Source organism: Dromaius novaehollandiae, chromosome 13 (genome assembly GCF_036370855.1).
Source record: "Dromaius novaehollandiae isolate bDroNov1 chromosome 13, bDroNov1.hap1, whole genome shotgun sequence".
In the NCBI taxonomy this organism is placed as follows: Eukaryota; Metazoa; Chordata; class Aves; order Casuariiformes; family Dromaiidae; genus Dromaius; species Dromaius novaehollandiae.
In genome coordinates, this window is record NC_088110.1 from 21,660,651 (window position 1) to 21,685,150 (window position 24,500).

General features: G+C 46.0%; 1 protein-coding gene across 1 annotated transcript in view; it reads left to right on the forward strand.

Annotated features, from left to right (window-relative positions):
* The window catches only part of LOC112978831 (hepatocyte nuclear factor 4-beta-like), a 28,766-nt gene extending 5,514 nt beyond the window's left edge, over positions 1–23,252 (forward strand). The window contains exons 4-12 of the mRNA XM_064519760.1: positions 3,138–3,309; positions 5,198–5,292; positions 13,921–14,027; positions 15,167–15,322; positions 15,780–15,867; positions 16,688–16,840; positions 19,330–19,566; positions 19,913–20,026; positions 21,094–23,252. Coding sequence (XP_064375830.1) covers positions 3,138–3,309; positions 5,198–5,292; positions 13,921–14,027; positions 15,167–15,322; positions 15,780–15,867; positions 16,688–16,840; positions 19,330–19,566; positions 19,913–20,026; positions 21,094–21,230 — 1,259 coding nt within the window. The 3' untranslated portion in view covers positions 21,231–23,252. The remainder of the gene's footprint in view (positions 1–3,137; positions 3,310–5,197; positions 5,293–13,920; positions 14,028–15,166; positions 15,323–15,779; positions 15,868–16,687; positions 16,841–19,329; positions 19,567–19,912; positions 20,027–21,093) is intronic.
* The last annotated feature ends 1,248 nt before the right edge of the window (positions 23,253–24,500 follow it).

Genomic DNA, 24,500 nt, shown 5'->3' on the forward strand with positions numbered 1-24,500 from the left:
ATCTCTAATTGGGGTGGTGAGGACAGCTGGGAGTCTGTTTCAGTTGCTGTGAGCCAGCTGCACTTGGACCAGATCCAGCCTGTGAGCCTGTCTCAGCGCGGTGCTGAGCTCAGAGTTAAACGAAACTCAGCTCAGCTCTGAGGATGTTGGTGACTTGTGTCCATCAGGGCTGAAGCAGATGGTCTCCGGTTCTCAGCTGATTTCACAGGCAGGGAAGGGCGCTGGGAGGGAGTCTGGCTTTCCTCTGCCCTTTGTAGTAGAGGGCTGTCCAGGAAACACCCAGATGTTCCCCAAATCCTGGGTAGGGTTGAAAGCCAGGCCAAAACATTCTTCCCGTGCTCATGGTATTTGTTATGCATTTGCTCTCCTCTGTGCTAATTTGCATTTGGAACTCACCATTAGTCAGTAACCTGGTTTTAAAATTAACGTTATTACTTAAAATTAACCATTACAATTAACATGTGCATGCTGGCTGAGGACTTTCCTTTTCTTTATTTTTTTTTTTTTTTACTTTCCAGTCAACTCCATCCCTGTTGAAAAAGACACATGACTACCTACCAGGAGCTAGACTTTTAGATATATGTGCTCACGGTCTGCCCTGATGTATAGCTACCCAGCTGGATTGTAGCCTATGGGCTTGTTCATATTTTCACGGGTACAAATGAGGGCAAAATTTAGCTCAGTAACTTCCACGGACCCTCACATGTTCAGAGCTGACTGTTCTTCCCCAGGTAAAACTGGATTTAGGGCCAGATTATGAATTTCTTCCTCATTAGCAAGAAGTTCCTCACATGTCCTACTGACATGAGGAGGAAAAAGGCTTCTCTGATGAGTAAATGCTTTCTAGCGCCAAGGGACGTTTTGCAATCTGGAGTCAGCTGAGGAATGAAGAGTCCATTGGAGACCCAAATTGCATCATTCTGGCTTGATGCTTCTGAAGTCGGTAGAGAAAGCATGGGTGGAGTGGGGAGAAAAATTGGCTTTCTTATCTTCATTTCTGTTGTGCAATTTTTTTAATGGAATCCAGCACACTCTGAGCATTTGTTTATGATCACATGCTGGTTCAAAAAACAATAACAAATGGATGGAGTAACTGATATATAAATATTTACCAGTAAGTACAGTTATGCTGGAAAGAGCACTCTAGTACAGCGCATTTTGTACTCGATTATCAAGCACTATAAGACCTGAGAAAATCAGTGTAAAGCACCATTAAGCACCTCAGACATAGACTAAGTTTCCCACTGACAAAGGTCAGATCTGTGAGCAACTCCTGTGGATTTGGGGAAGAGGTAAATTTTTGTCATTATGACTAAGAAAGGTTCAAAGGCTGTCATTTTTCTTCTTGTGTTACCTCCATCTCACTACAATCTACTTATTTATTCATGCCTGTATTAGAAGGTGACACGTAGATTAAAACATTTGGGGGGGGTGAGGGACGGAGAACTGACTTTCATGTTTGTACAGCATGAGTCACAGTTGGTCCTGACCTTCTCCATTAGGCAGTATGAGAAAATAACTGGTTAATATTAAAAATAAAAACTAACAAGTCACTAGAATGATTAAAAATTTTAAAGAAAATTTAAATATCTTTTCATCCAAAAACAATTACGGGAAAAAAATCATTTTAAAACCTTTTTTTGCTGAAAGCATAAACATGTAAGTTTTTAAGAGTTCATTTAGTGTTAAAGACTTCATTCCCTAGCTAAAAAAGTGTCTAGTTTTTGAAAAGCTAAAGCTGTTTTGACTTTTTTTTTGGCTCTTGATTACAATTTTTATTGAATAGCAAATATTTTCACTATAAATTTTTGCTGTGTATTCATATACAAAAATAGCATTCTCTCTCTCTCTTGCTCTGTATGTACACACGTGTGGGGATGATCCAAAGCTATTTTTATGCATTATGCTTTAGAAAACTTTCTCTAGACTGTCTGGATTAGTGCCCTTCCCGTCATGCCAATTCCTCCCCTTTGAGTAACTTTCTCTAAGGTTTTCTCATTGCTCGATACAACAGCAATGGGGTTTTGCTCGGTCCCGTCTGGCTCGCCCGCGGGGCGGGATGCTGCTTGTCCCAAAAACTTTGCCCAGGTCACTGCAGCACGAGATCGGCTCCTCTGGAGTGAAAATCACGCTCCCAGAGGAACAATAATTTCATAAAACCGTCCTGCAGTGAGTGCCCAGGTCAGGACAGACTATGCACACATTCCACCTCCGAGCAAGACGTAAACAGTGTCATCTGGGTCTTTTCAAATGTCTCGGGTTTTTTTCCAAGCTGTGCCTCAAATTAGGAGGATTAAGAGGGCAGCAAGTCTGGTGGTTAAGGGAGAGCTTTAAAGGCGGATTTTCAGCAGTGTACACACACGGCCCCGGCCTGGCAGGGGCAGAGCTATTCCTGCCCCAAATGAGCGAGTGCAAACAGAGGCCATGACAGAGGGCATTCATATGACCTAATTTTAGGTGCCTAATTTAGAAGGTGGATCTTCCTGCACCCCTCTGAAAGCAGTAGAAAGCAATGGGCCTCTTCAGAGGGCAATTCAGAGAACGACCGAGACTTAGGAGAACTAAAATGACCTTTGTGAGAGCTTCTGCCCTCTCTTCTGGCTGCCGAGGAGCTCAGGGCAGCAGTCCGTTATCACAGACACCTTCGTCATGTGCACAAAGTAGTTCATCCTTCCTGTCTCTGCTGTCTCCCCACTGCCTTCTAATTATTGAGGCTGACGATGTCCTTTCCACTGTCTTCTGTGGGCACCAGCTTTGGACCACGTACTTCTGATTTGTGACTGGGGAGGTTGCGCTCTGCCCCTAAAATGCATATATCTGGACAAGGTTTCTCCGCACACAGCATGAAAAATAGTAGTTATTGTTCAATTCTCGTGAATGCACTGAGGTTACGTGGGTTGAAATGTTGCAGTTCACTGAGGCAACGGAAAACACCACAGGAGAGCAAGTCACACTGTTAGCTGTGGTTGAGAAGGGCGTGACAGGCAATCTGGAGGCTTTGCTGCCGATGGATACCACGTGTGCATGGGTGTGCATGGGTGTGCAGGGCAGGCTCAGTGCATGGCCCGCGATTCGCCATCAGGCGATTCTGGTTTCTCTCACGGGGAGGTCTAAGGGGTTCTGTGCTCTGCCCGCAGAGGCCATCGCGGCTGAGTCAACCAACACCAACCTGCTCACCAACGGCATCGGCTCCCTCTGCTCCATTTGTGGGGATCGGGCGACTGGCAAACACTACGGGGCGTCCAGCTGCGACGGGTGCAAGGGCTTCTTCAGGAGGAGCGTCCGCAAGAACCACGTCTATTCCTGCAGGTACTGACCCCCGCTGTTATAAATTCGTACAATTTATTGGCGTTGTACGTAAGTTGGCGTGGAGATCAGGACTTACAACGGGGCCCCCAGATGATGAATTAACATGATGTGAGTGTTAACATAATACTGCAATTTGATTTCTGACCAGAAGAGAGGGAGCTAAGGAGTTAGGGGCTCCTAGCTCGTCTCAGACCATGACACCTTTCGTGACACTGAGCAATCCATTTCATGAGTTTCTCGTTGCTATTTTACCCATGATATAAACCAAAGGAAACTTACAGACTTGAGGGTTGACGTGCGCATACAACGTAGGTACAACTTCTGGGTGTGGAGTGACACTGTGACCTCATCACAATCTAGCAAGGAAATGCCGAGGTGGTGAAAGACCAAAGATCCAGAAATTTCTTTTCAAATAAGACCTTTCCTGCTCTTCCTGGTAATATCTGACATGAAAGCAACAAGCTTCCAAGAACCTGTCACCTCTGAAGCCTCCATCTCCCCCATAGTGTCTCCATTTTTGCTGTCAAACATATTAAAATACATACACTGACATATCACTGGCTACTTTACAATCTCCCTGAGAACCCACCATGGACCAGTAATGATTCCTGTCCACATATACACAGGTATACATCTGAGTGGACTTTTTGCCAGGAGGAGGGTATTAATTATACAGCAGCTATCTTGGTTGATCTTAGAAAAATGATGTTTATTTTAAAGCAGGAGGGAAAAAAAACAGAGTGGAAGCCCTTCATCTCTAATTAAAACCTGGAAGTTCTCCTTCTGTTCCAAAGTTCTTCCTCTTTAAGGGCGTTCCAAATTTTTGCATGAAGAGTCACCCTGTTTGTTCAAAATACTCCTGGGGTGCTTATCACTCCAGCACACACCAGCCACGACAGACACCCTGACTGCTAGTGCTGCCCACCCTCACAACGACCATCCCAGGCCCTGTATGATCCCAGCAGGAGGAGGAAATAGCTACTACTGGTTTTTTTTTGAAATTCCTCCTGGGAGCACAGTCGTTGCCCCTCCCCAGGAATCCGTGAATCACTGCGCGATATTTGGCAGTTCAGGGAAGGGCTGCAGAGTCAAAGCCAAGCAAATGGCAAATACTCCCCTGTCTGTGAATCCTTATTTGGTGAGCAGTGCTGTTTTTAGCACAACTCGGAGCTCTGTTGTTTATCGCAGACGTGAATTCCTTGGAAAGTCTTTGAGCCTTTGTACCTTTGGCTTCAGACCAGCCTGTGAAACGGCCTCAGCCTTTACAACCTGATGATGGTCCCCGAGCAACCTGCCTTGTCTCTTCTCTCCACGGCAGATTCCTGTTCCATTCCTTCACCCGCTGCAGCAAAGGCTGCAACAGGCCTACGCAGGCCAGCCCTCGTGGCACGTACAGGTTCCCATATCCACCATGGAAATGGAGAAGAGTTAGGAGGCTGTATGCCTCCAAATGAGCTAGAGATGTGAAAGGGCTTGTGGGACATAGCGTAGTTGTTCCACACAAAGTAGGCTGGTGTTAACAAAGGCATAACGAGCCTCAGGTCAGGATACCCAACGGCTGGCTGAAAGGGAGAGATGGAGTCCATGTCCTGCCAGGCACCAGGACACCTTGAGTCAGAGTCATGCTTTCACGGCCAAAAGCCTCACGGTCCTCGCAGGGTGGGCGATCTCAGGCGCTCTTCAGCTGGCAGAAGCCCGGCGGTGGTGGAGGTGAGGAATCAGGCCAAGCCAACGTTTGATACGACCCCTTTCTGACAACCCCTTTGCCTCTTCCCTGGGTTCACACAGTGCGTAGCACGATGAAGACTGGGACTGCGTTTGGGGCTGCCCAGGGTTAGCGGGGTGCAAGCAAGGTTGGTTGCTCCATGTTTCTCCCATCTCCTCCCAGGTTCAGCCGACAATGCGTGATAGACAAAGACAAGAGGAACCAGTGCCGATACTGCAGGCTGAAGAAATGCTTCAGGGCCGGCATGAAGAAAGAAGGTAGGTGCGACTGGACATCGGGGCCCAGTGTGGTTTCAAACTGCCTGCTGCCTCTGAATGACTTCCACCATGGCAGCGGACAGTGGAGAGCAATGGCAGCCCTGACACCGGGACACCATGCCCATGGGTCGCAGCGAGAGATTTCTTGTCCTCACAAGAAAACCCCGTTTCCCATCTCACCGGGCGGGAATTTCAGCTGGAGCCCTGAGCCAGTATTCGCTCAGACTGAATTATCTTGGGGCGGCTGGTCTCTTTAGGATTTTTTATACTGGGAAAGGGATGAGCTTCTTCAGGGAACACTTCAGAGCATCCAAAGCCAGATTCCAGCTCTGAATTGCCCGTGGAAGGCGTTTCTCAATGAGATGAATCTATAGATGATCTTCACCAGGCCAAAGCTACTCCTGGTACACCCCTTCTTTTAGTACCTTTTATTAAGCAGACATTTAGATCACCTGTTTCTCATTGGTTTGCTGGAAGGGGTCGCACAGGGTGCCCTTCACGCCCCGCGACGTGGGAGGGAAGCGGAGAGGCTGTGCAGCACAGGGCATGCGTGTGGCTCCTGGGCAGGGTAGTGGAGTCACCGCCTGGCCTTGACAACTCGCTTCCACTCTCAGGTGTAGTTCTGTTTATTTAGCCCGTAAGTGCTTCACGACAGAAATTTCCTTGCTGCATACCTAATAGGGCGACTCCTAATCTCAGCTGCAACAATCTCAGCCAGGACCTGCCCTCATAAATCTCCTAAGCGCTAACAGTGGACTACTGCAGCGTGGTGTTTGGCGATGGCCTCGGCTGATGCTCCTGTAACTTGCTGCAAACCCTGGAGTGAGGCACAGGCTAAACACCATGGCCTGTGGATCGAGACCTGTTCCTCCGGGGCGTAGGGCACATGGGCAGGGCTCCCGAAGGCAACCGGATCCTGTGTCCATCCTAGCTGTGTCCTGCTGAGTTCGGAACTGGGTCAGAGTCAAGCCCTTGAGCGTTACTATCGTTGCGGTGGCAGCATGACTATAGAGTGACTATTAGTGCCAGTACCGGTGGGTCAGTCAAGTATTAGTTGGTGCTTTTTGTCGCGTTTCACACTATTTGCGTGTTAAGGGACAGGCGGACCGTGATGGGACACCTGGGCTCTGGTAGCCATTGGAAGAGCCTAATGCTAGGTGAGAAACAAACACGTCCATTAACACATGCCTTAACTTCCTAGAGCCATTCTTCCTGGGAAAGTTTGGTGCCTATTATAGCATTTCTGGTCGTTGATCATTCAGTGTTTGCATAGTGGGAGAGCATTGATGATACCATTTTACTTACTGCAGGCTTTTTGGGTAGAGACATATTTTGTACTCCAAGTCTGTACAGTACCTAGCAAATTGGGGGCCCAACCCATGATGGAGGGAGGTCCTCTTCAAGTGCAGGTAGTTGGGTGATGGTCACAACACTCTTCACACCTCATTTATGCTGGTTTCCAATCCCCCGACAGCTAGAGGTTGAGGGAGCTAGAAAGGAATTTGAAAGTGAATATCCATGCCACAGGATTAAACGTCCCTCACCATAAGGGGTGAAATCATGGTTCCACTGGAGCCACGGGGAAATTTGTCACCAATTTCTGGTAATTCATAGGATTGCACTGATGATGAAAAGAATTTCTTTCCAAACTTTTGCCCATAGCTTTTCCTAGAGAACAGGGATATCGTGCAATTTGGCATAGGTCATGCAGGCAGCAAAAAATGCCTGCTGTCTTAGTTTAGAGGAAAGAAGTAAATACAGAAGCTAAAAAGAAAAAAAAGAAAAAAAAGTAGACCTTAAAGTAATAAAGACCAAAGCAAAGCTGAACGTCAGGATCTGGCCAGTTTGACACAGGGATGATATCAGTCATTGATGTAGCAAGCTCCACAGCTTGGAAATGGTGAAATCTGGTTATCAGCTCCGTTCTTTGGGTTGAAGCATGATTTTTTAAATCAGTTTTATGGTAAAAGTTATAAAACCTTGGCTCATTCATTCATTATCGATTGCAGCTCCATAGAAGATGACTCATTTCAAGTTCCACATAGTCACATTCTTTGAAACTTTTTTATGAGTGCACAGTCAGGTTGTGTGCTAGCAAACTGCTCATGTGTGTGGTAAGACAGATTTTAAAGCACCTTGAGCAATTGCTTTACAGAACTGAGCTGAACAATTGCTTTACAGAACTGAGCTGAACGGAGCCCTGTACACAGCCTGTGTGCAGAACTGTGAGGGAAATTTTCTTGCACAACTGTGTGCACAAAAAGAACACAGCTATTTGCTTTAGGGTGGTTCTAGATTAATATTAAACAGTATTGCGAAGCATTAGGGAAGAAGAGAAACTGTGTCTTGGGATAGAGTATTATTAGGACCATACAAAGGTTTGTGCATGTTTTTCTGGTGGCATGCACCGATTTATGTCGGGGACCGGAGCTGTGATGCACACGCTCGGTTGTGTCCAGCTGTGACGGCACCAGCACACAGTGGTTTGACATGCTCTGCCTCTGGCACACCATTTTTCAGCCAGCCCATATAAAAACAATCAGACTTTCCAGGGTGTGGTAATAATGCTGTTTACTCACAGGAGAGGGGAAGAAACTGGAAACGATCGTTATTGCGGCTGGTGTCTGCTGATACACCTGGGGTGGGACTGGCCGGGGCCTCGTCACCTCCGTGGCAGAAGCCGCGCCAACCACTACCACCCTGGCTTTGCACGCAATGTTGGAAAACCCTGTGGTCCCCAAATGTTCTCCTCCAGGCAAAAACTAGCTGACAAGCTGGAATTTTTGAACCAGAGGGATTTTTTTTCCCCAAATCTTCCTGTGTTGTAAGATGTGATGTGACACATTTGGATCTTTCTTTCTCTCTCTTTTTTTTTTTTTTTTTTTTTTTTTGCTGATTGGAAACGACTCTAACGCATAAGAGAGTTCAAGAGGAGATATATTATCTAGCTTTGTAGAGTGGAAATTTCTGCCCTAAAGTAGAAGCTGTGTAATGTGAATACATGAGCTAGCTTTAGCCTTGCTTTAGCGTCCTTAGGGGAAGCGGTGCAGCGGCAGGGCCGTGGCTCCCAGCGCAGTTAAGCCGGTGGGTGCAGAGCAGCCAAGCCACGGGTCCTGGGGGTCTGAGCAGGGGCTGTGGTGGGAGGTATCATCAACTTCCTTTAGGTTTCCTTGTTGGTGCGGTTGGGACTTTAATCCTGCTTTCCGAAAGGACCAAGGACTGTCCTGGATGGGAGCTGGGTGCCTCCAGAGAGGATATTTGGCCCAGGAACGTCTGAAGTGGTCAGCCGCGTCGCGAAGGGATCCAGGTCCCATCGGCGCCAGCTGGAGCAAGGAAGGGCCAAAACTTGAGGCTTGTGGAAAATCCACTCTCTAGGTGAAATTAGCTCACTTCAGAAACACTTCTATCCCAATTACATTTGATTAATAATTCACTTCAGGAATGACACGTTAACAGCCACTACAGTTGGGATGAGGGGAGGTAAGGGCTTGCTTGGCTGCTTTCTTGTCTCCTGAGGTGCTGCTACGATCAGGATTAAAGATTTTGGTGGGTATAGTATTAATGGAGGAATACACCAGATACTTAAACACCCAAAGAAAACAGTAGGATACTACTTTTAGCATCTTACTGAGAACACGTTTAACCTTGAATAAATTAGCAGAGCATGATTTTTCAGATGAGCCAGGTCATCAAATCCCGTTGAGTCAAGCATCTATTAACCTTGGAGTCTTTTGAAATGCCAGCGTTACACTGTCAGTTTGCTAGTGAAGAAAAAAAGGTTAATATTTAACCTCTCATCCCCTTTAAAGTAATTTATGAATGTTTATGAGCACCTTTAGCTTTATGCAGAACTAAAAAGAATTACTGTACCACCTACTGTCACACCACGGTAGGAGGATTTGAGGCTGGCTTTATTTATTTTTGTTAAACCGGACAGGTTTATAGGACTGTTTTGTCAGTGTTTCACGGGACCTCTATCTTGCGTCCTGCCTACGGTCTTCACATCTCTTCTGCCAGCTTTTGAAAGTCTGGGATCCCAAGTCATTGCAAAGACAGAAAAGTTAAAGGATCTTTGCTACTTTGATAAAATCATAAATCGGATGATCGCACATGAAAGGATTAAGTGTATATATACCACTGGGGTTTGTTTCCAAATGCAATATATCACAGCTACAGTATCAGTGACAGCTTGGGGAAAAAAATTGTTTTGTGAGTGTAAATTATTCAGACTCATCTACTCAGCCCATGCAGCAGAAAGGGTGACCAACAGCTCATTTATTAATATGATTCCAAACCCATCAGCATTAAATGAGGAGGTTTATTAGTATCGTGTCATTAACTCATTGGCCGAGGAGGGTTTTAACCTGTGTAGTTACCATGGAAAGTTACTGGTTTGCTGCAGCCCGCTTCAAATCAATGCCTGCGCCCTCATTTATTGGCTTCCCCGGAGGTTCCTCGTCACATGCTCCGTGCCTATGTGGCAAGGTGGCAAGGACAAAATGTTTGGGAAACACGGGTTTGTTGCAATTCCACAAACACACGGCTGTTTGCTCAAGAGCCCCCACGTGTGCCCCGCAGCCTGCCAGCCTCTCGGTGTGTTCAACCCGTGGCAGCGAGGCCCAGGCTTGCTCCCGATACGAAAACTCAACCGCCGGCTCCTCCGCGTCGGGTGGAGAATGTGTTTATTTTCGCAACCCCGGGGAAACGGCCCACGGCACAGGCTGGAAACAGTGGGCTGCGGGAGACAGCACCGGGGATTGAGTCCTTCCCGCGAGTTTGCCCAATTCCCGCTACTGCAAAGCGCCGGCCACGCTCACGTTTGGACCGCGGTGCCCTCCGGCAGTCCCCACGCCTCGCCGCAAACGGCCTATCCCTTCTTTTTTTACGAGCCCAATAAATAGAGCAATATAATTACCACATAGCAATAGATTAATTTGGTGGCAGGTGAAACATTAACTCCCTTTTGTATCTTATTCCATAGCATCTTGGGTACTTTTAGCGATAACGCCAAAATCACCTTGAGAAAGTCGGCCTGTGCCATCCACTTGCACTTGGAGGTTGAGCTTATCAGTGCGTGAGGGAAGCACTGAAATATGTGCCATAAAAGGACCTCGAGAGGAAAAGGGAACGAGGCCTCTTAAAGGCGTCTGGGCATCGGGGACTAGCAGTACGTCTGCCAGGTTTTGTAGGTCCTACGCAAAATAAGATGCATAGCTTGGTCAGCGAGCCAAAATTTTTATCTCTTCTTGTGAGACAGAGCTACTGGGGGGGACGTCTGTTGTGAAACCAGGCGTAGAAGTTTGGCTTGGGACGTTCCAAGAAAGGCGGCGGTAACGTGAGTTCAGGCAGGCTCGTTTCTGCTCAGCGTTGGACGCTGCGGCTGGTTTTTCTGGTGTGTCAGCAGCAGCTAAGCCTGTGCAGTGTTAATATAGTCTGAAGATTAATCACACAGTATGTTTTATCTCCTCTAACCAGCTTCACCTTCGGACGGGTGGGTGTCCCTGGCCGAACAGCCTCTTCCACCTCCCCTCCGTGCACAGGGTGACGTGTGCTGCTAAGCTAGGCTTAGCAGAGCCTCGCAGGGCCTGTGGTTGCTTCTCTTTGAACCAGTGCTGACATGAAATACGGTCTGCTAGCTTCTGTGGGTGGAAAAGCAAGGTGACGGTGTTGCAGACCTGCTTTCGTTCGAACAGTTTTGCAGAGGAACCAGGCCCTAAGCTGTATTCTCTCAACTACTTTTGACATGACCAGTGCAGTATAAACGATTTACACTGCGATTTTGTTGGGGGAAATATTTCTTAGGGGTTCTGGGTTTGCTCACTATCTGGTGTAAGAGAGTCCTGGTCCTCGAATGATGTCATTGAAGGCAAAAGCAGGGGAAAGCCATGCTTTGGAGAGGCTGTTTCTCTGTGATTTATGGCTATGTAATATCTGTAGCCTGAAAAGGCTCTTGTGCTGCATATGGGAGTGTTGCATCTTCTAAAACAGATCCAGTTCCTTGCAGTCGACACACAGTACTGCTAGGAGTCATTCAATTGCTTGGATGGGCAAAATCAAAAGCAGCTTTAATGGGGCCACCCTTTCCCCCAGGCTGAGCACCCACCAAGCCATGACAGCACGCCCTGTTCGGGACTGGGTCAGCCGGGATTTAACAGCAAGGCTACACCCCAAATCCTTGAAAACAAATACTATGCTTCTGCCGATAACAGGGTATTGATTTTTGTCACTGGCTGCCTGTTTTCTGCCCTTTCACTTTGTTGGCCTCCCATCAGAGGCAGGTTAGGAAAACAGATAAGTGGTTTGATCTGAGCTCACAAAAAACCCCCAGCTTCCCACCCTCTGTGAAAAACGAAGCTTGTCCTTCAGAAGCGACCCACCCTCGCGCGGCAAGAGGGAATCACTTGGAGTTGCTGCTCGCATGATGAGGACAGCCCAGCAAACACGAAAGCAGCGGTCACCTCACCATCATCGTTCATAGAGGCTCAGCGGGAGGAAGGCACCAGGGAGGCACCAGCTTTATCAGTATGACCATGAATCCGGTCAGAGACATATGCCCTGTCCAAAGATAGATGTCTGCTCTGAAGCGAGGCATCTTGCAAGGCGTTAGGAAAAGTCTCTAAACAGGGATGGCTGAATAGTTCAGGTTGTGCTGAATCTGCAAAAATAACACTGGCTGGAGTCCTGGAGGCTGCGCGGGGAGGGCGGCCGGGGGACAGCGCGGCACCGGGGCGAGATGGGAGCTGGCTCTGCAGCAGCACCCAGCTCTGCTGACCCGCAAACTGTCCGCTTCTGTGACAAAACCGTGCTCTGTGGCATCCGAGGAGTTAAAGCACAGAGCAAGTAGCACTTCGACAGCTAAGTCTGAGTCATCCCTCTAAATAAAACCAAAAGGAGTCTGGAATTATTGTACAAAGGAGCGGGGATGTACTGCATTATCACCACATGCTAAATCTTTCTGCTCCCTCAGCATTAAGGAACTGACAACTGTATTTCTGAACTGTATGTAGCCAAGATGTATGAGCTGTCAGGAAAATGTTGAGTCTATGTTCAAGTTCCCTCCTTCAGCTTCATCTGGGGTTGGTCTCTGCTGGGCTGAAGTCTCGGCAAGGCAAAAGGGTTCAGGAGGGAGACTAACACTGAAAACAAGGTTGTTCTAAGACTAAATCCTGCTTTTTAGTCTGCTGCTGTTTTGCTTGATTGCAGCAGTAGAGCCTATTCTGTTCTCAGAGTCTGTTTTGCAAAAACAATCTGCTAAAGTACAATAAATCTGTTATGTTCAATGTGCAGGGGCCACTGAGCATGAAGGTAGATATGGTTTGTGCTTCAGGGAAAAGGATGATGAAAGGGATGGAATGGACCTCAGAAAAACCACTTTTTTTCTGATTCACTGTGACATGACCGTACCTTTCTGTTTGCAAAAACCCTGTGGCTGATCTTCCCTGTGCAATGGTCACTAGTACATTTGTGGATCCATGGCAGACTTCAGGCTTCCTGATATCTTCCTAATTTCCTGCCATCTCATTGCAATGGAGATGGGGAGGCTTTTGCTGGTGTCTTAGCAGGTCTCTGAATGCTTGACGCCTTATGTTCTGTGAATGATTTTCCTTGCTTAAGGGAATTTATAGTGTATTCAAAAGCACATTATATCACTGTTCCTAAACAGGACACTTTGAAACAGATCTGAGGTAACGATTTCCATAGGCTTCCAACAGATCTTGAAAGAAATCCCTGCTAAGTTTATTTCCTTAATTATGTATGGGCATCGTCTTCTGAGTTACGGGCTCATTGATTAGGGGTGATCTAAGAAATCAGCAGCATGATGAACAAGGCTGAAGGAAAGGTTTGAAGGAGGTCAGTGAATTTAAGCCTCCTTTCTTTTGAGTTTCTTTAATGAAACAACTCTGCCTGCTCCTTCTCAGTGATGTCGCCCTGGAGAACACTATCTAGGATGCCTCAGTGGTGCTTTGAGGCTGCTTTGAGGTGGAGCTGGAGAAGGGCTTTTCCAGTCCTGCTGTAACATGAGATGAGTCCTACAGAGCAGATATTCTGCCATACCTGGAGGTCAGGCAAGGAGTCCTCTCAATGTGGAGATGGCAAAAAGGGAGGAAAAGGCACCACTCTAACGGTGCTGTGTGCCCTTCCAGGCCTAAGTAAAAGAGGTCAACTCTTATACGACCAAAGTCCCTACGAGCTGCTGCAGGAAACCTCCCTGGAATCAGCTAACCTCCCGCAGAGGGCACCTTCCCCAAGGCAAGCTGCATTAACTCCCTCCTTCGCTCCTGTGCTTGGCCTTCTCACTCCCATTTTCCTATCCCAGGGACCTGTTTATCTCATTCCAGTGTCAAGCAAGGGTGGAAGGTCTTGCAGGCACTGAAGCCCCATCCACTGTTGTTTGGGGACCTCTGCAGAGAGTGTGGAATTGCAGGTGATATATCCCGTGAGTTTTGAAATGGTTGCCAATTTTCAGTTAACCAGTTCAGAGGTGGAGCGCTGAAAACACATCCTTATCGACTTAGAAAATGCCTAGCTAATTGCCAGGTTCTCTCGATAGCAAATAGTAATTAACAGCAACTGTTGGTTATATGGGAAATGCGCAGCTAACGCGACCGCTGCTCCCTCTCCTTTCAGCTGTGCAGAATGAGCGTGACAGGATCAGCATTCGCAGAAGCAGCTACGAGGACAACGGCTCGCTGTCCATCAGCGTGCTCACTCAGGCTGAAGCCATGGCCCAGCAGGTATGAAACGCATGAACAACCTGCTAAAAGAGTATATGGCCTTCAGCTATTCCACGTGGGGTTATGAACTCACTAAACCAACCAGGGCTGGACTTCTGCCCTTGGATGGCTCTGGCATAAAACCTGGCACTGGGAAGAAAATACATTAAAGATATCCAAAAGCAGACAGTAAAAATCCTTGGCTCATTATCAAGACAGCTTGTCCGGCAAGGAGCAGATGCAGCCTTTGGCATGTGAGACGCAAAACTGAAGTTCTAACAGCTCAGGGATGTTAAAGACCCCAGGTCCCTTCTGCACCAAGCCTAAATTGTTGCTTCACCCCTGAAAAGTCTCTGTGCTTCATGCACAAGTTTTCTTCCTCATTGCTACACAGTATAATCTGCCCCAAACATAACACTGCCCCCATGGTCAGTTATATCTTTGTAACTTCATTGCTAGGGTAACAAGTTTAGTGGGGGGGGGGGGGGGGAAGCTCATACAATTGCTTAAACTAATTGCTAATTCCTTTCTTATTTCATGTTCATGAATATTACCCTGGAAGTCATTTAAACTGCTATGCAAATATGCTCTTTCCACTGAGACATATGGTCCAGATTTGCATATTGCATACAACAATCCTTCCACTTCTTTTTCAAAAATTTACTACATTTTAGCCCCCCTCCCACACACAGCTCTTTAGGGATCAAAATGTGTATTTGGTATCCCAGACGGCTGCTGGAGGGAAAGGATGAACGCATGCCATGCGTTTTGCCGGTTCAGGTTATTGCCAAGGAGCTGCGACCCGGTGCTGCTGTCTACTGCTCGGGAAGGGCGTAGGAGGAGGACCGGCCGCTCGCCGGGCCCCGCGATGGGGAAGGAGGGAGGGTGGAGGGAGTCTGCTGGGACCGAGCACCACCTCGTGGAGGCTTCGCGGCCGACTCTCCATCGCGCAAGCCGCGCCGCTGAGCGAAAAACCCTGCAACTGCAACCCCAGCGTCGCGTCAGAGCCCTGATGGCATCAACACCTTTGGGGGATCCTCATTTCACTGACAAACCATTGCTATTGAGGGAGAATACGTTTGGGCGTGTTTGATGAGATGTTTTGGATGACACCACACTACCGATCCGGCCCAAAGGCTCCCTGCTGGTTTTTCTTTCAGTACTCATCGCTGAGCCCAGTGCACAGCACGGATATTGCCATGAAGAAGGTTGCGACAATCAACGACGTGTGCGAGTCCATGAAGCAGCAGCTTCTGGTGCTGGTGGAGTGGGCGAAGTACATCCCCGCGTTCTGCGAGCTGCCGCTTGACGACCAGGTAACGCGCCACCGCCTCGCCCTCGAACCCATCTCCTCCGACACAAATTCCCAGCTGGGCCGTTTACTGGGGTGTTTGGCACTAATATACAGGTCACCATATGCAGAGCAACAGCAGCAGAGAGGGACTATTTGATGTCTGAGACATCAGACAGAGCCTATTGATGCCTGAGAGCTGAATGTAAAAGCCATTTATTTCCCGAGAACTAAGGCAGCCCAGTCCTCCTTGCTCTCTCAGCTGAAAAACACCTCCTTGTTTCATTTGTCATGAATACAGCACTTCTGAAAAGTGAAGTCAAGATGTACTAATAATTTCTAGCTCTTAATAGTATTTTATCTGCAGATCTGACATATCTAAACACCAGCTGACTTTGGCTTAATTTAAACAGCAAAAGCTCACTGTTCTGTTCGCTGGTTTTAAACTGTAATATCTTTTCTTTTTTCTGTGCCGTCTCCAGGTTGCCTTGCTCAGAGCCCATGCAGGCGAACACCTGCTCCTTGGGGTAGCTAAGCGGTCGATACCATACACTGATTTCCTATTATTAGGTAAAGTAGTGAAATTCACTCCTGCTTTTTAATTTGCACACACAAGTCATTGCCAAGTACCCTGTCTACCTTCAATCCCCTCTGTATTCACCCTGCCAAGGAACAGCTCACTGGCTCTCTGCTGAATGCCTTTAAATCGTTGCCAGACTTCTTGCCCTCCAAGAAGGCCGTGTTGTTGTCACGGATAGAAAGGACAAAGTCTGCACATCTGGCTCGAAAATAAGTGCTTGGGAAGGTCTCTGGAGAGGAGTAAAAAGGAACAGGCAAATTCACTGTGACATTTAAAACTGTTCACTTACTGATTTGAAATTGTGGATGAAAAAAATACAGTATTTGAATGGCATGTCAAACTGCATAGCCTTGTTTTTGTAACTGAAATTGCCAGGATGCAGGCAACGGAGGATTTGGGTATTGGTGCTTACAAACTTAGCAGGCTGGTCCATTAAAATTTACAGTGCAAATAAGTATTTTCTTCTCATGTAGCCCTCTGCCACCAAAAACGCAGGCATGATTATTCTTGGAAAAATGAGAAGAAATACTGACCTTGACAGCTACACATTCAAACAAAGGAGAGAGGGAAAACTTTATCTAAAAAAAACTGGTTGCACCAGCATATGCAGACTAGATAAGGACCTAAGACTCTAATTAGATATTTCCTTGTCAATCCTGAATCTGAGTCTGAAATTGCATGCTGGAAATCTGCAGCACACGGGCACGGGGACTATCAAATACATGTCTCTGGGTAACTTCTGACTGGCTAATTCACCATGTCTGCAAAGCAAGAGCAAGCGTCTGATGCTGAATTTCTCTCCTCTCCCAGGGAACGACTTCATCATCCCAATGCACTGCCCAGAACTGGAGATTGCTCGTGTGGCCACCAGAATCTTGGACGAATTGGTGAAGCCCTTGAGAGACATCCAGATAGACGACAACGAGTATGCTTGCCTTAAAGCCATCATCTTCTTTGATCCAGGTAAGCTTCCTTCCTACTTATGAAGGTAAGCACAGGGTTTGCGAAGCAGTTAATGTGTTAGGAAAGGATAATGGAAATAGGGCAACAGCCAGAGAAATACACCTCTCCCTCTCCCTCCGGTGGATGCATTTCTAGAAGCAATACCAGACTTCAGATTCACTCCAAGGTTGGTCATCTGTTCAGCAGAATAAAGGAAGGCATTTTTGGCTCTTGCATGAAGCACGATCTCTGCAGAGATTCACAGCATGGATGGTAACTTGGCATGTGCAGCACGTGCAGTGCAGCGAGTTACTGCATCTCTCTTCATGGCAAAGCATGAGGTCTGGGAAGGGTAACATCCGTCATGGCATTTCTGGAAAATGCTGCTGTTGTTGCTCCCCAACTATTTTGTTTCCTGCCTGAAAAGCACACTTGCAAAGAAGGTGATATTAGAGGCGACAGAGGTACTGGGGGAAGGAGACAGAGATGCAGGCAGGCTGTGAATCCCAGGGTGGCTGAGAGATCTCTGATAAGCAGGACAACCCCTCAGCAGCAGTTCTGCATTTCACCCTGTCTCCTGCTGTAGTGAGCAAGGACATGTTGGAAGTGACCTATTCCTGAGCGCTTCTTTACTATTTAGCAAGTGCTAACTCCAGCCAGACCGATGTGCAAACTTTGCAGAACCTGGAGGAGTTTTGCTGCTTCTGTAACTTGGCTTCAGGAAAGCCCATCGGCCTGAAATGAAGGAGACAGCTATTAAGGACACACATGCCTATACTGAATTATGCATAAGAGAAGTGAGTCAACTGAGCAGCGGTATGGAGCATCCATCAGGGTTCAGAAAGCAGCATTAAAAACCACAGAGAGCTGGATCGTGCAGGGTATTGAGTACCCAGAAATACCAAGGCTGCTTGTTAATGGCTCTTGCAGGCATCCAATACAACTGAGACTGAGTAGCAGAAGGTGGAGAGGAGACTGGGGAAACAGAATCAAACAAAAGCTTGTCCTGAAACTTATTTCAAAGCATGCAAGTTTCTTTCCTGGCCTTCTGCTTCTACATGCCTGTAGTGCAGACATGATCCCCTCTTGGTACAGCATTCAAGCCCCTGAAGTGTGTATTTCCCTGTAGCCTGGAGAAGGGGGAACAATTCTAAGCCCAGAATAATGCCCTTTTGTCTTTGCCATGTATTATCGTGGAGAAATTACAGTATCCTCCATTAATTATCTTTTGCTGTGTTCCCTGATTTGAAATCAAGATACAGGAGTTTAACAAACATTATGAACTCTGGCTACCCGCAGAGCTTACTGTAAACCTGTATAAGGACCAGGCATGTTACCAGGTTATTTAGCTTGACAAATCATCTTCTCAGCTGATCAGTGTCTGGGTGAAGTTTTAGGACATCGCAGACATGAGGCGTTGTGATTTCATCTGAAAGGAAGAAGTGCAAACCTCTATAAAGGTGAAATTCTTCCACATTAAAAAATGGGCATACCCATGGAGTGACACGCTGCCATGCAGAAACTTGTTAACCACTTTATCTAATCTCTTGGCATGATGATCTCTAAAACGTGCTGCTCGTGAATTCTTTGCAGGCTATGAAGGAGACTGTTTAATGAGACAGAAATCTCAATTTTATATAGCAGGAAAGGCAGGAGAGGAGAGCTGTAAATCCTGGCACTACACCCTATCCTTCTGCTAAGAAAGGAGATAGAGAAGAGAAGCTGGAGAAGTCAAAGAGAAGAGAAGCAGGAGAAGAAGTTGTGTAGTGTGCCAGGTGGGAGGGAAAGACAGTGGCTGAGCAGGAATGGGTGAAGTCCAGGGACTCATTCAGACATCAGTGAGGTCCTGGAAGGAAACAGGTTTATGAGTTGTTGCTTGAGTGCACAGTTACTTGATCAAGCAAAACTGGACCAGTGGTCTATGAAAAATAGATTGACCACAGGTCAGACACAGGAAATCAAGACAACAATCTAACGCTACATAGCATTTGCAAGACTGTGGCAATGTAAAGATTTCTGGGTGAAGTTGTGTCCATGCTGTTCCTGTGGAGAAGAGTTAGGGAGCTGCAGGAAACTCCTTGTCCAGGAGAAGTTGTGGTGTGGGGCAGGTGCTGGTGAATTAGCCAGAAAGATGGTCTTCCATCCTCAGGGATGCAATGAAAGAAAATAGGTCAGTGGTTTGCTTTTCAGAAGCACTAAACCCGCATGGATTTAGTGGAGGACTCGGAGTTTTCAGGGAAAAAAAATCCAAGCCATTTACTTAGACAATAAATACGGTTCAGGTTCAAAATCCTTCCTCTTTGCTATTTCCCATCAAATAGCCTATTCCACATCAGATATGAAACAGCGGCAGCCCAATGTTAATCTGTCAGACAAACTTGGAGACACTGAGAGATCCCCGTCAAAGGGTCACTGATGTTTCTTCCTTTTCCCTTTACAGAGCCCAACTGACAGAATAACACCTTTCAGTGACACATGCCAGCAATTAACTTCATTTCTTTCCCTCCCAGACTGCAAAGGCCTGAGTGAGCCCGGGAAGGTGAAGAACATGCGATTCCAGGTCCAAGTCAACCTGGAGGACTACATCAACGATCGCCAGTATGACTCACGAGGCCGGTTCAGCGACATCCTCCTCCTCCTGCCACCGCTTCAGAGCATCACCTGGCAGATGATAGAGCAGGTCCAGTTCGTGAAGCTCTTCGGTGTGGCACGGATTGACAGCTTGCTGCAGGAAATGCTGCTGGGAGGTACAAACCCTGCTGAGAAAGAACAGCAAAGTCGTTGCATTTCAAAGCCATGACAGGGCACCATGCCTGGGATTGTGGTCCTTTTTTTGGAGGAAACAGGAGTGCATATAGCAGAGAAAACAAAACATTGGCCTGGGAGGGGGGGAAGTGAAGGCTGGGGTTGAATATTGGCTCACACCTGGGTCCGTCTCACTGAGCAGGAGCTAGGAGGAAGCAAAGACTAACCAAGCAATTAACCACACTCATAGACACATCTCCCACACTTCCTAAAAAAAGGCTCGATACAGTTCATCTGACTTCTTAGTAACTATGCAAAAAACGATGTCTCTTCCGTCTTCCATTGCAGGAACTACCATCGATCTCCAGTACCAGTCAGGACCTCCCAACCTCACCCTGGACCCTCTGCCAGGACACGTTCTCCCAAGCAGCATGAGTTCTGTGATTCACACCGCTCCAGACCGTACGTCTCCATTTTTACACTGCTAGTGGCAGCACAGTGAAGGGTCTGAATAGGAGAAGCAGTCAAGAAATAGAGTTTTAAATTTATTTATATATTTAAGCATTACAGTCAAATCAGAGTTCATATCCTCCCCTTGCTGATTTCCGTTACTGTGAAATCTAGAAATACGCTTCCAAAAATAAGCTGAGATTTTCACATAATAGATGATCACATCTCAGACTTTTGAGATGCTACCAAACATCACAAAAGTGAAAAAAAAAAAAAAAGAAAAAAAAAAAGAAATACCGGGAATGTTGACAGTATGTTTCTATGAGCACAGAAAGCACTAGGAAATACCACAAAGGAGCACACACGGTTATTAGTGGCAAGAGTTTCCCTATGTAAAGCGTCTTGGTTAATGTCAACCAGAACACAATATGACCTGAGTACAAGACCATCGTCAGCCACTCTTGGCACTGCTGCTGGGGAAAGGCTTTTTGTTACGGCACTTATCCACTGTAATAGCAAACAGACCGTGCTATTACAAAAAAATGCAGAACAAGAGCTGCAATTTCGCAGCCTCTGCCGTGTAATCATAACGTCTTCCACATGCACACAGTCTCCTGCTAGTTATGATCACAGACCTCTTGTAGCGGCTTTTGCTATTTCTCATCCATGTAAACATAGTCACTGCGTATATTCGCTCTGCATTTTTTTCCAAAGTGCCCTTGCACCGAGGGACCCTAGGGAGATGCTGAACCTGATTTTTGGTTCTGTAAATGAAGTATAGTGGCCAGCAGGTTGAGCTTTCTTCCGACTAGGAGAGAAGGGCTTCAAAAGCAGCCGGGGAAAGCATTTCCCAAATGCAAAATACTGGAAGATTTGGCACATGCTTAACTCTCCACCCTGTGCCTCCTCACAAGCCAGGAAGGCAGCGGAGGCCTGGGTTTTGGAAGGAACCTGCCCCCCACCCAACCCCACGCACCTGCTCTTGGCTCATAGGACAGTTTGCCGATTTTATTTGGACCCCGCTCTGTTGAACAGCCTCCACGTGCATTTTAACTCTTTGTTTCTTTTCTCTCCCACAGCATCTCCTGAAGCATCCCTCCCATCTCCCTCTACAAGCACAGGCAGCGAAGACTATAAACTAGGCCCTAGCGCAGGCCCCGCCGCTGTAGCGCAGCTCTTGCCGCAGACAGTTATACCAAAGCAGGAAATTTTATAGGCTGAGGTGGAAGGAGAAGCTGGGAGCTGTACGGAAACCTTGCTGAAAATGAAACGGGCCCTTTCTTTTTGCAGAGGCAAAGCACAGCAATTCCCTGCTTGTAACCGGATCGGTCGGTCAGACTCTTTCCCGTCCGTGAGTAACGCGTCGGGCACCGGTCGGCAGAACGACGGCACCGCGCCGCCGGCCTTCCCGCGCTACCGCCCGCCTTTCACGAGTGATTGGGGTTAATATGCTTTTCAGGAGGACCAAGACTGTAAGCGCTTCGCAGCAGGGCGTTTGATTGCATTTGTTATCACCTAGCACCATGTGATCACCACTTTTTTTTAAAACCTTCAGCCACTACTGTCATAAAAACAAATGCCTTTTATAGCTCCTGTTAATTGTTAATGAGTACAACATATCTTGAATTGTCAGTATGAGAAGTCTATTCCCATTAAAAGTTGAATTACACTCCCATTTCTCCTGCTGTAGTTTAAAGAACATGATCTTCATAACCCTTAGCAGGCCAAGCCTTTCTTATTCCAAGCAGACATGACTTAATCTACATAAACCAGCCAGCAGTCAGTGCTGCTGAATTATGATTTGCAGACCTAGTTTAATTTAGACACAGGTATGATCAGAAACACCAAGGTCTCAATATTTCTTATTTTCCATAATTTAGTACTGAAATCCCTTCTGTTGCAGTTGATAAACAGCCAGGAATGGATAACAGCATTCTTAATTCTCATCTGAAATTTGGCTTGGTGACCTATACGTAGAAGGTGGGACCTGCTTGTAGCAGCTAGAATTCACCCATTGGGTCAAGTTAGCTGCAATCTCTACCGTCTTGTGCGCAAGTCTAACAAACCAGTATGAGACAACACCTAGGACCTCTACATCAGGCCACTGTTGGTAAGTCTGATTGATAAAGCCCACAACGGTAGTAAGCTCGAAAAGCTGCTGACTTACCGAATCACCTCTTTGTACCTTAGGTGAACTTTTACTGTAACTATATATGGAAAAAGCAGCAGGCCTAAAGAAAGCGCTACAAAACTTTTCCCAGTGCACAGATATGATTTTGCTGTAGCTTTAAATATCTTTTTAATGTCTGCTACCTAAATTTCACAAGTCTGAATTAGCCAAAAAAAAGAGGCAAGCTGCCTGTAGGTGAGCTATGTGTTTTCAAAAATGTTTGCAGTTTATAATACAAGGTGTTTCTGCCTTAATGTAAATCTCAATCAGCAGTAGGTGACCGTTAACCAAGCTACAGCTATGTACAATGAACTCAAAAATGGCTATATAACCTCAAACATTCATAAGAGCTGCTACAAAGGTTACGTTCGTGTCTGGAAAAGCAGGTCGGATGACCTCTGTTCGAAAGCTTGAGGCGTTACGGACGGCCTTGTCCTGAGCAGTCCGACACGCAGCAGAGCTCTCAATCTGCCACGTTGTGCAGATCAGCTCAGGTGCATTCCCCTTCGTGGCAAAAACGAGAAGGCAATCCCCAGCTATGATTTAGGCTTATTCCACTAATACTTGTAAAGCACTTTGAGATCCTCTGATAGACGACACCATGGAAATGCAATTATCTTCCTGACCGAAAGGGGAGTCTGAAGAGCATCCGAACCTTCATCAAATGGGGAACACTTTGTGCTTGTGTTATCTTTCATGGGTTAGGGAGGCATTTTAGACTTGTCACTCTACAACACAGAGGCTTGAAAATCATTAAAGACTGGATACGCAAGGGCTGAATTTCACCTAGGAGCACAGTGTTTTATTTTTCTACTGTCTATGATGAATTTGATCTGATATTATATGCCGGTAGCTTTGATTTAAACAGGTATTTCTGGAAAACAGGTTCAATGCAAACAGTCCTGCTGTATGAAAGACGCATCTGTACTTGTGTAACATTGCTTCCAGTTCCTCCATCATGTCGATTAAATTAATTTTCTAGACATTAAATGTAAATTTATACTTTTTAATGATAATAAAAATTTACAGGGGAAATAAATTCCATATGGTCCACCTTTCTCAAATGGACAGCTTGCCTTTTTCCTTTAATTCAAAATCAAATTTCTCTATTGACTTCTCAAATGCAAATACCTTTAGAGATTTTTCAGGCACATCATAGAAAAAAGAATCATAGATGGCTGCAAAGCTCAGCTTTCATTTGAGACTGATTAATTAGCAGTCTGACATATTATTTGCTAGAATAAAATTGTCCACAAGAAGCAGATATTTCATCTTGCAAATGCATTTGAAAAGAGAATCTGATTCAGTCTCCAAAGTTCAGTTGGTCTGGTAGGGTTTCACAGCAAGAATAATTTACTGTCTTACAATTGTAATTAAATTGTAATTAAATTGTAATTACAATTTATTGCCTTACAAGAGGCCCACAGTTAGGGCCAGAATAGACTTTCATTAAAAAAAATAATAATAATAAAAAAAATCTCTTCCTGGCTTCCCTCTGTCAAACCCCACTTCAAATTAAATATTAATATTTTTGTGCAAATATACTTCAGGCGTGACTACTTCATTAGAATTCTGTTTTATTCCAATTATGAGTTTGTTAAGAAAAGAGGAACAAAACCATTGTTTAAAAAGATTCTATAGTGGTGTGGCAAGATGCTGGCTGGTTTGCAAAATTATGTGAAATATCTCAGGTAAAGCGTTGCCCATTTCGCCGTAAGTGATGCATTTTATTTATAAATGCCATCCACAGTTGTAACACTGGCTTTATTAAGGTTGAATCTAGGTCTTATTTTAACTTCATCCTGTGCTACAGTATGAAGGGAAAGAGCAGAAATCTTCAGGAGATGCAAAGTTTCACTTATGTTTTTTAGGGGACTAAGACTGTGCTTGCTTTGATACATGCTGGCTATTTTGCAGAGCTATATTTGGGTATGGCAAGTCATTTGTATTCCAGTAGCCTATTTGCTACTGTGATATATTCAGGAATCACTGTCATTCAGCTTTTGCAGTATTTCCCCTTGAAGAAATTTAGAACATACTCATACTTTCACTTATCTTAAATAGGTGACACAAAAATTATTAAGGAACATATAAATAAAGAATCACTAAACCATATACCGCCACAAATTACTACTTTTTTCAGCTCGCATTGTATAAACTGAATTGTTGCTCCATTCATGGAATAATGGTTTAAAGGTACACAGAATTGCAGTGGTCAGTGCCTTTCAGTTTGGCATTATTCACAGATATCAGAATCACTCTGCATTCCACTTTCTGCCTTTAAAAACCTATTACATACTATCCACTTTCAGCGAA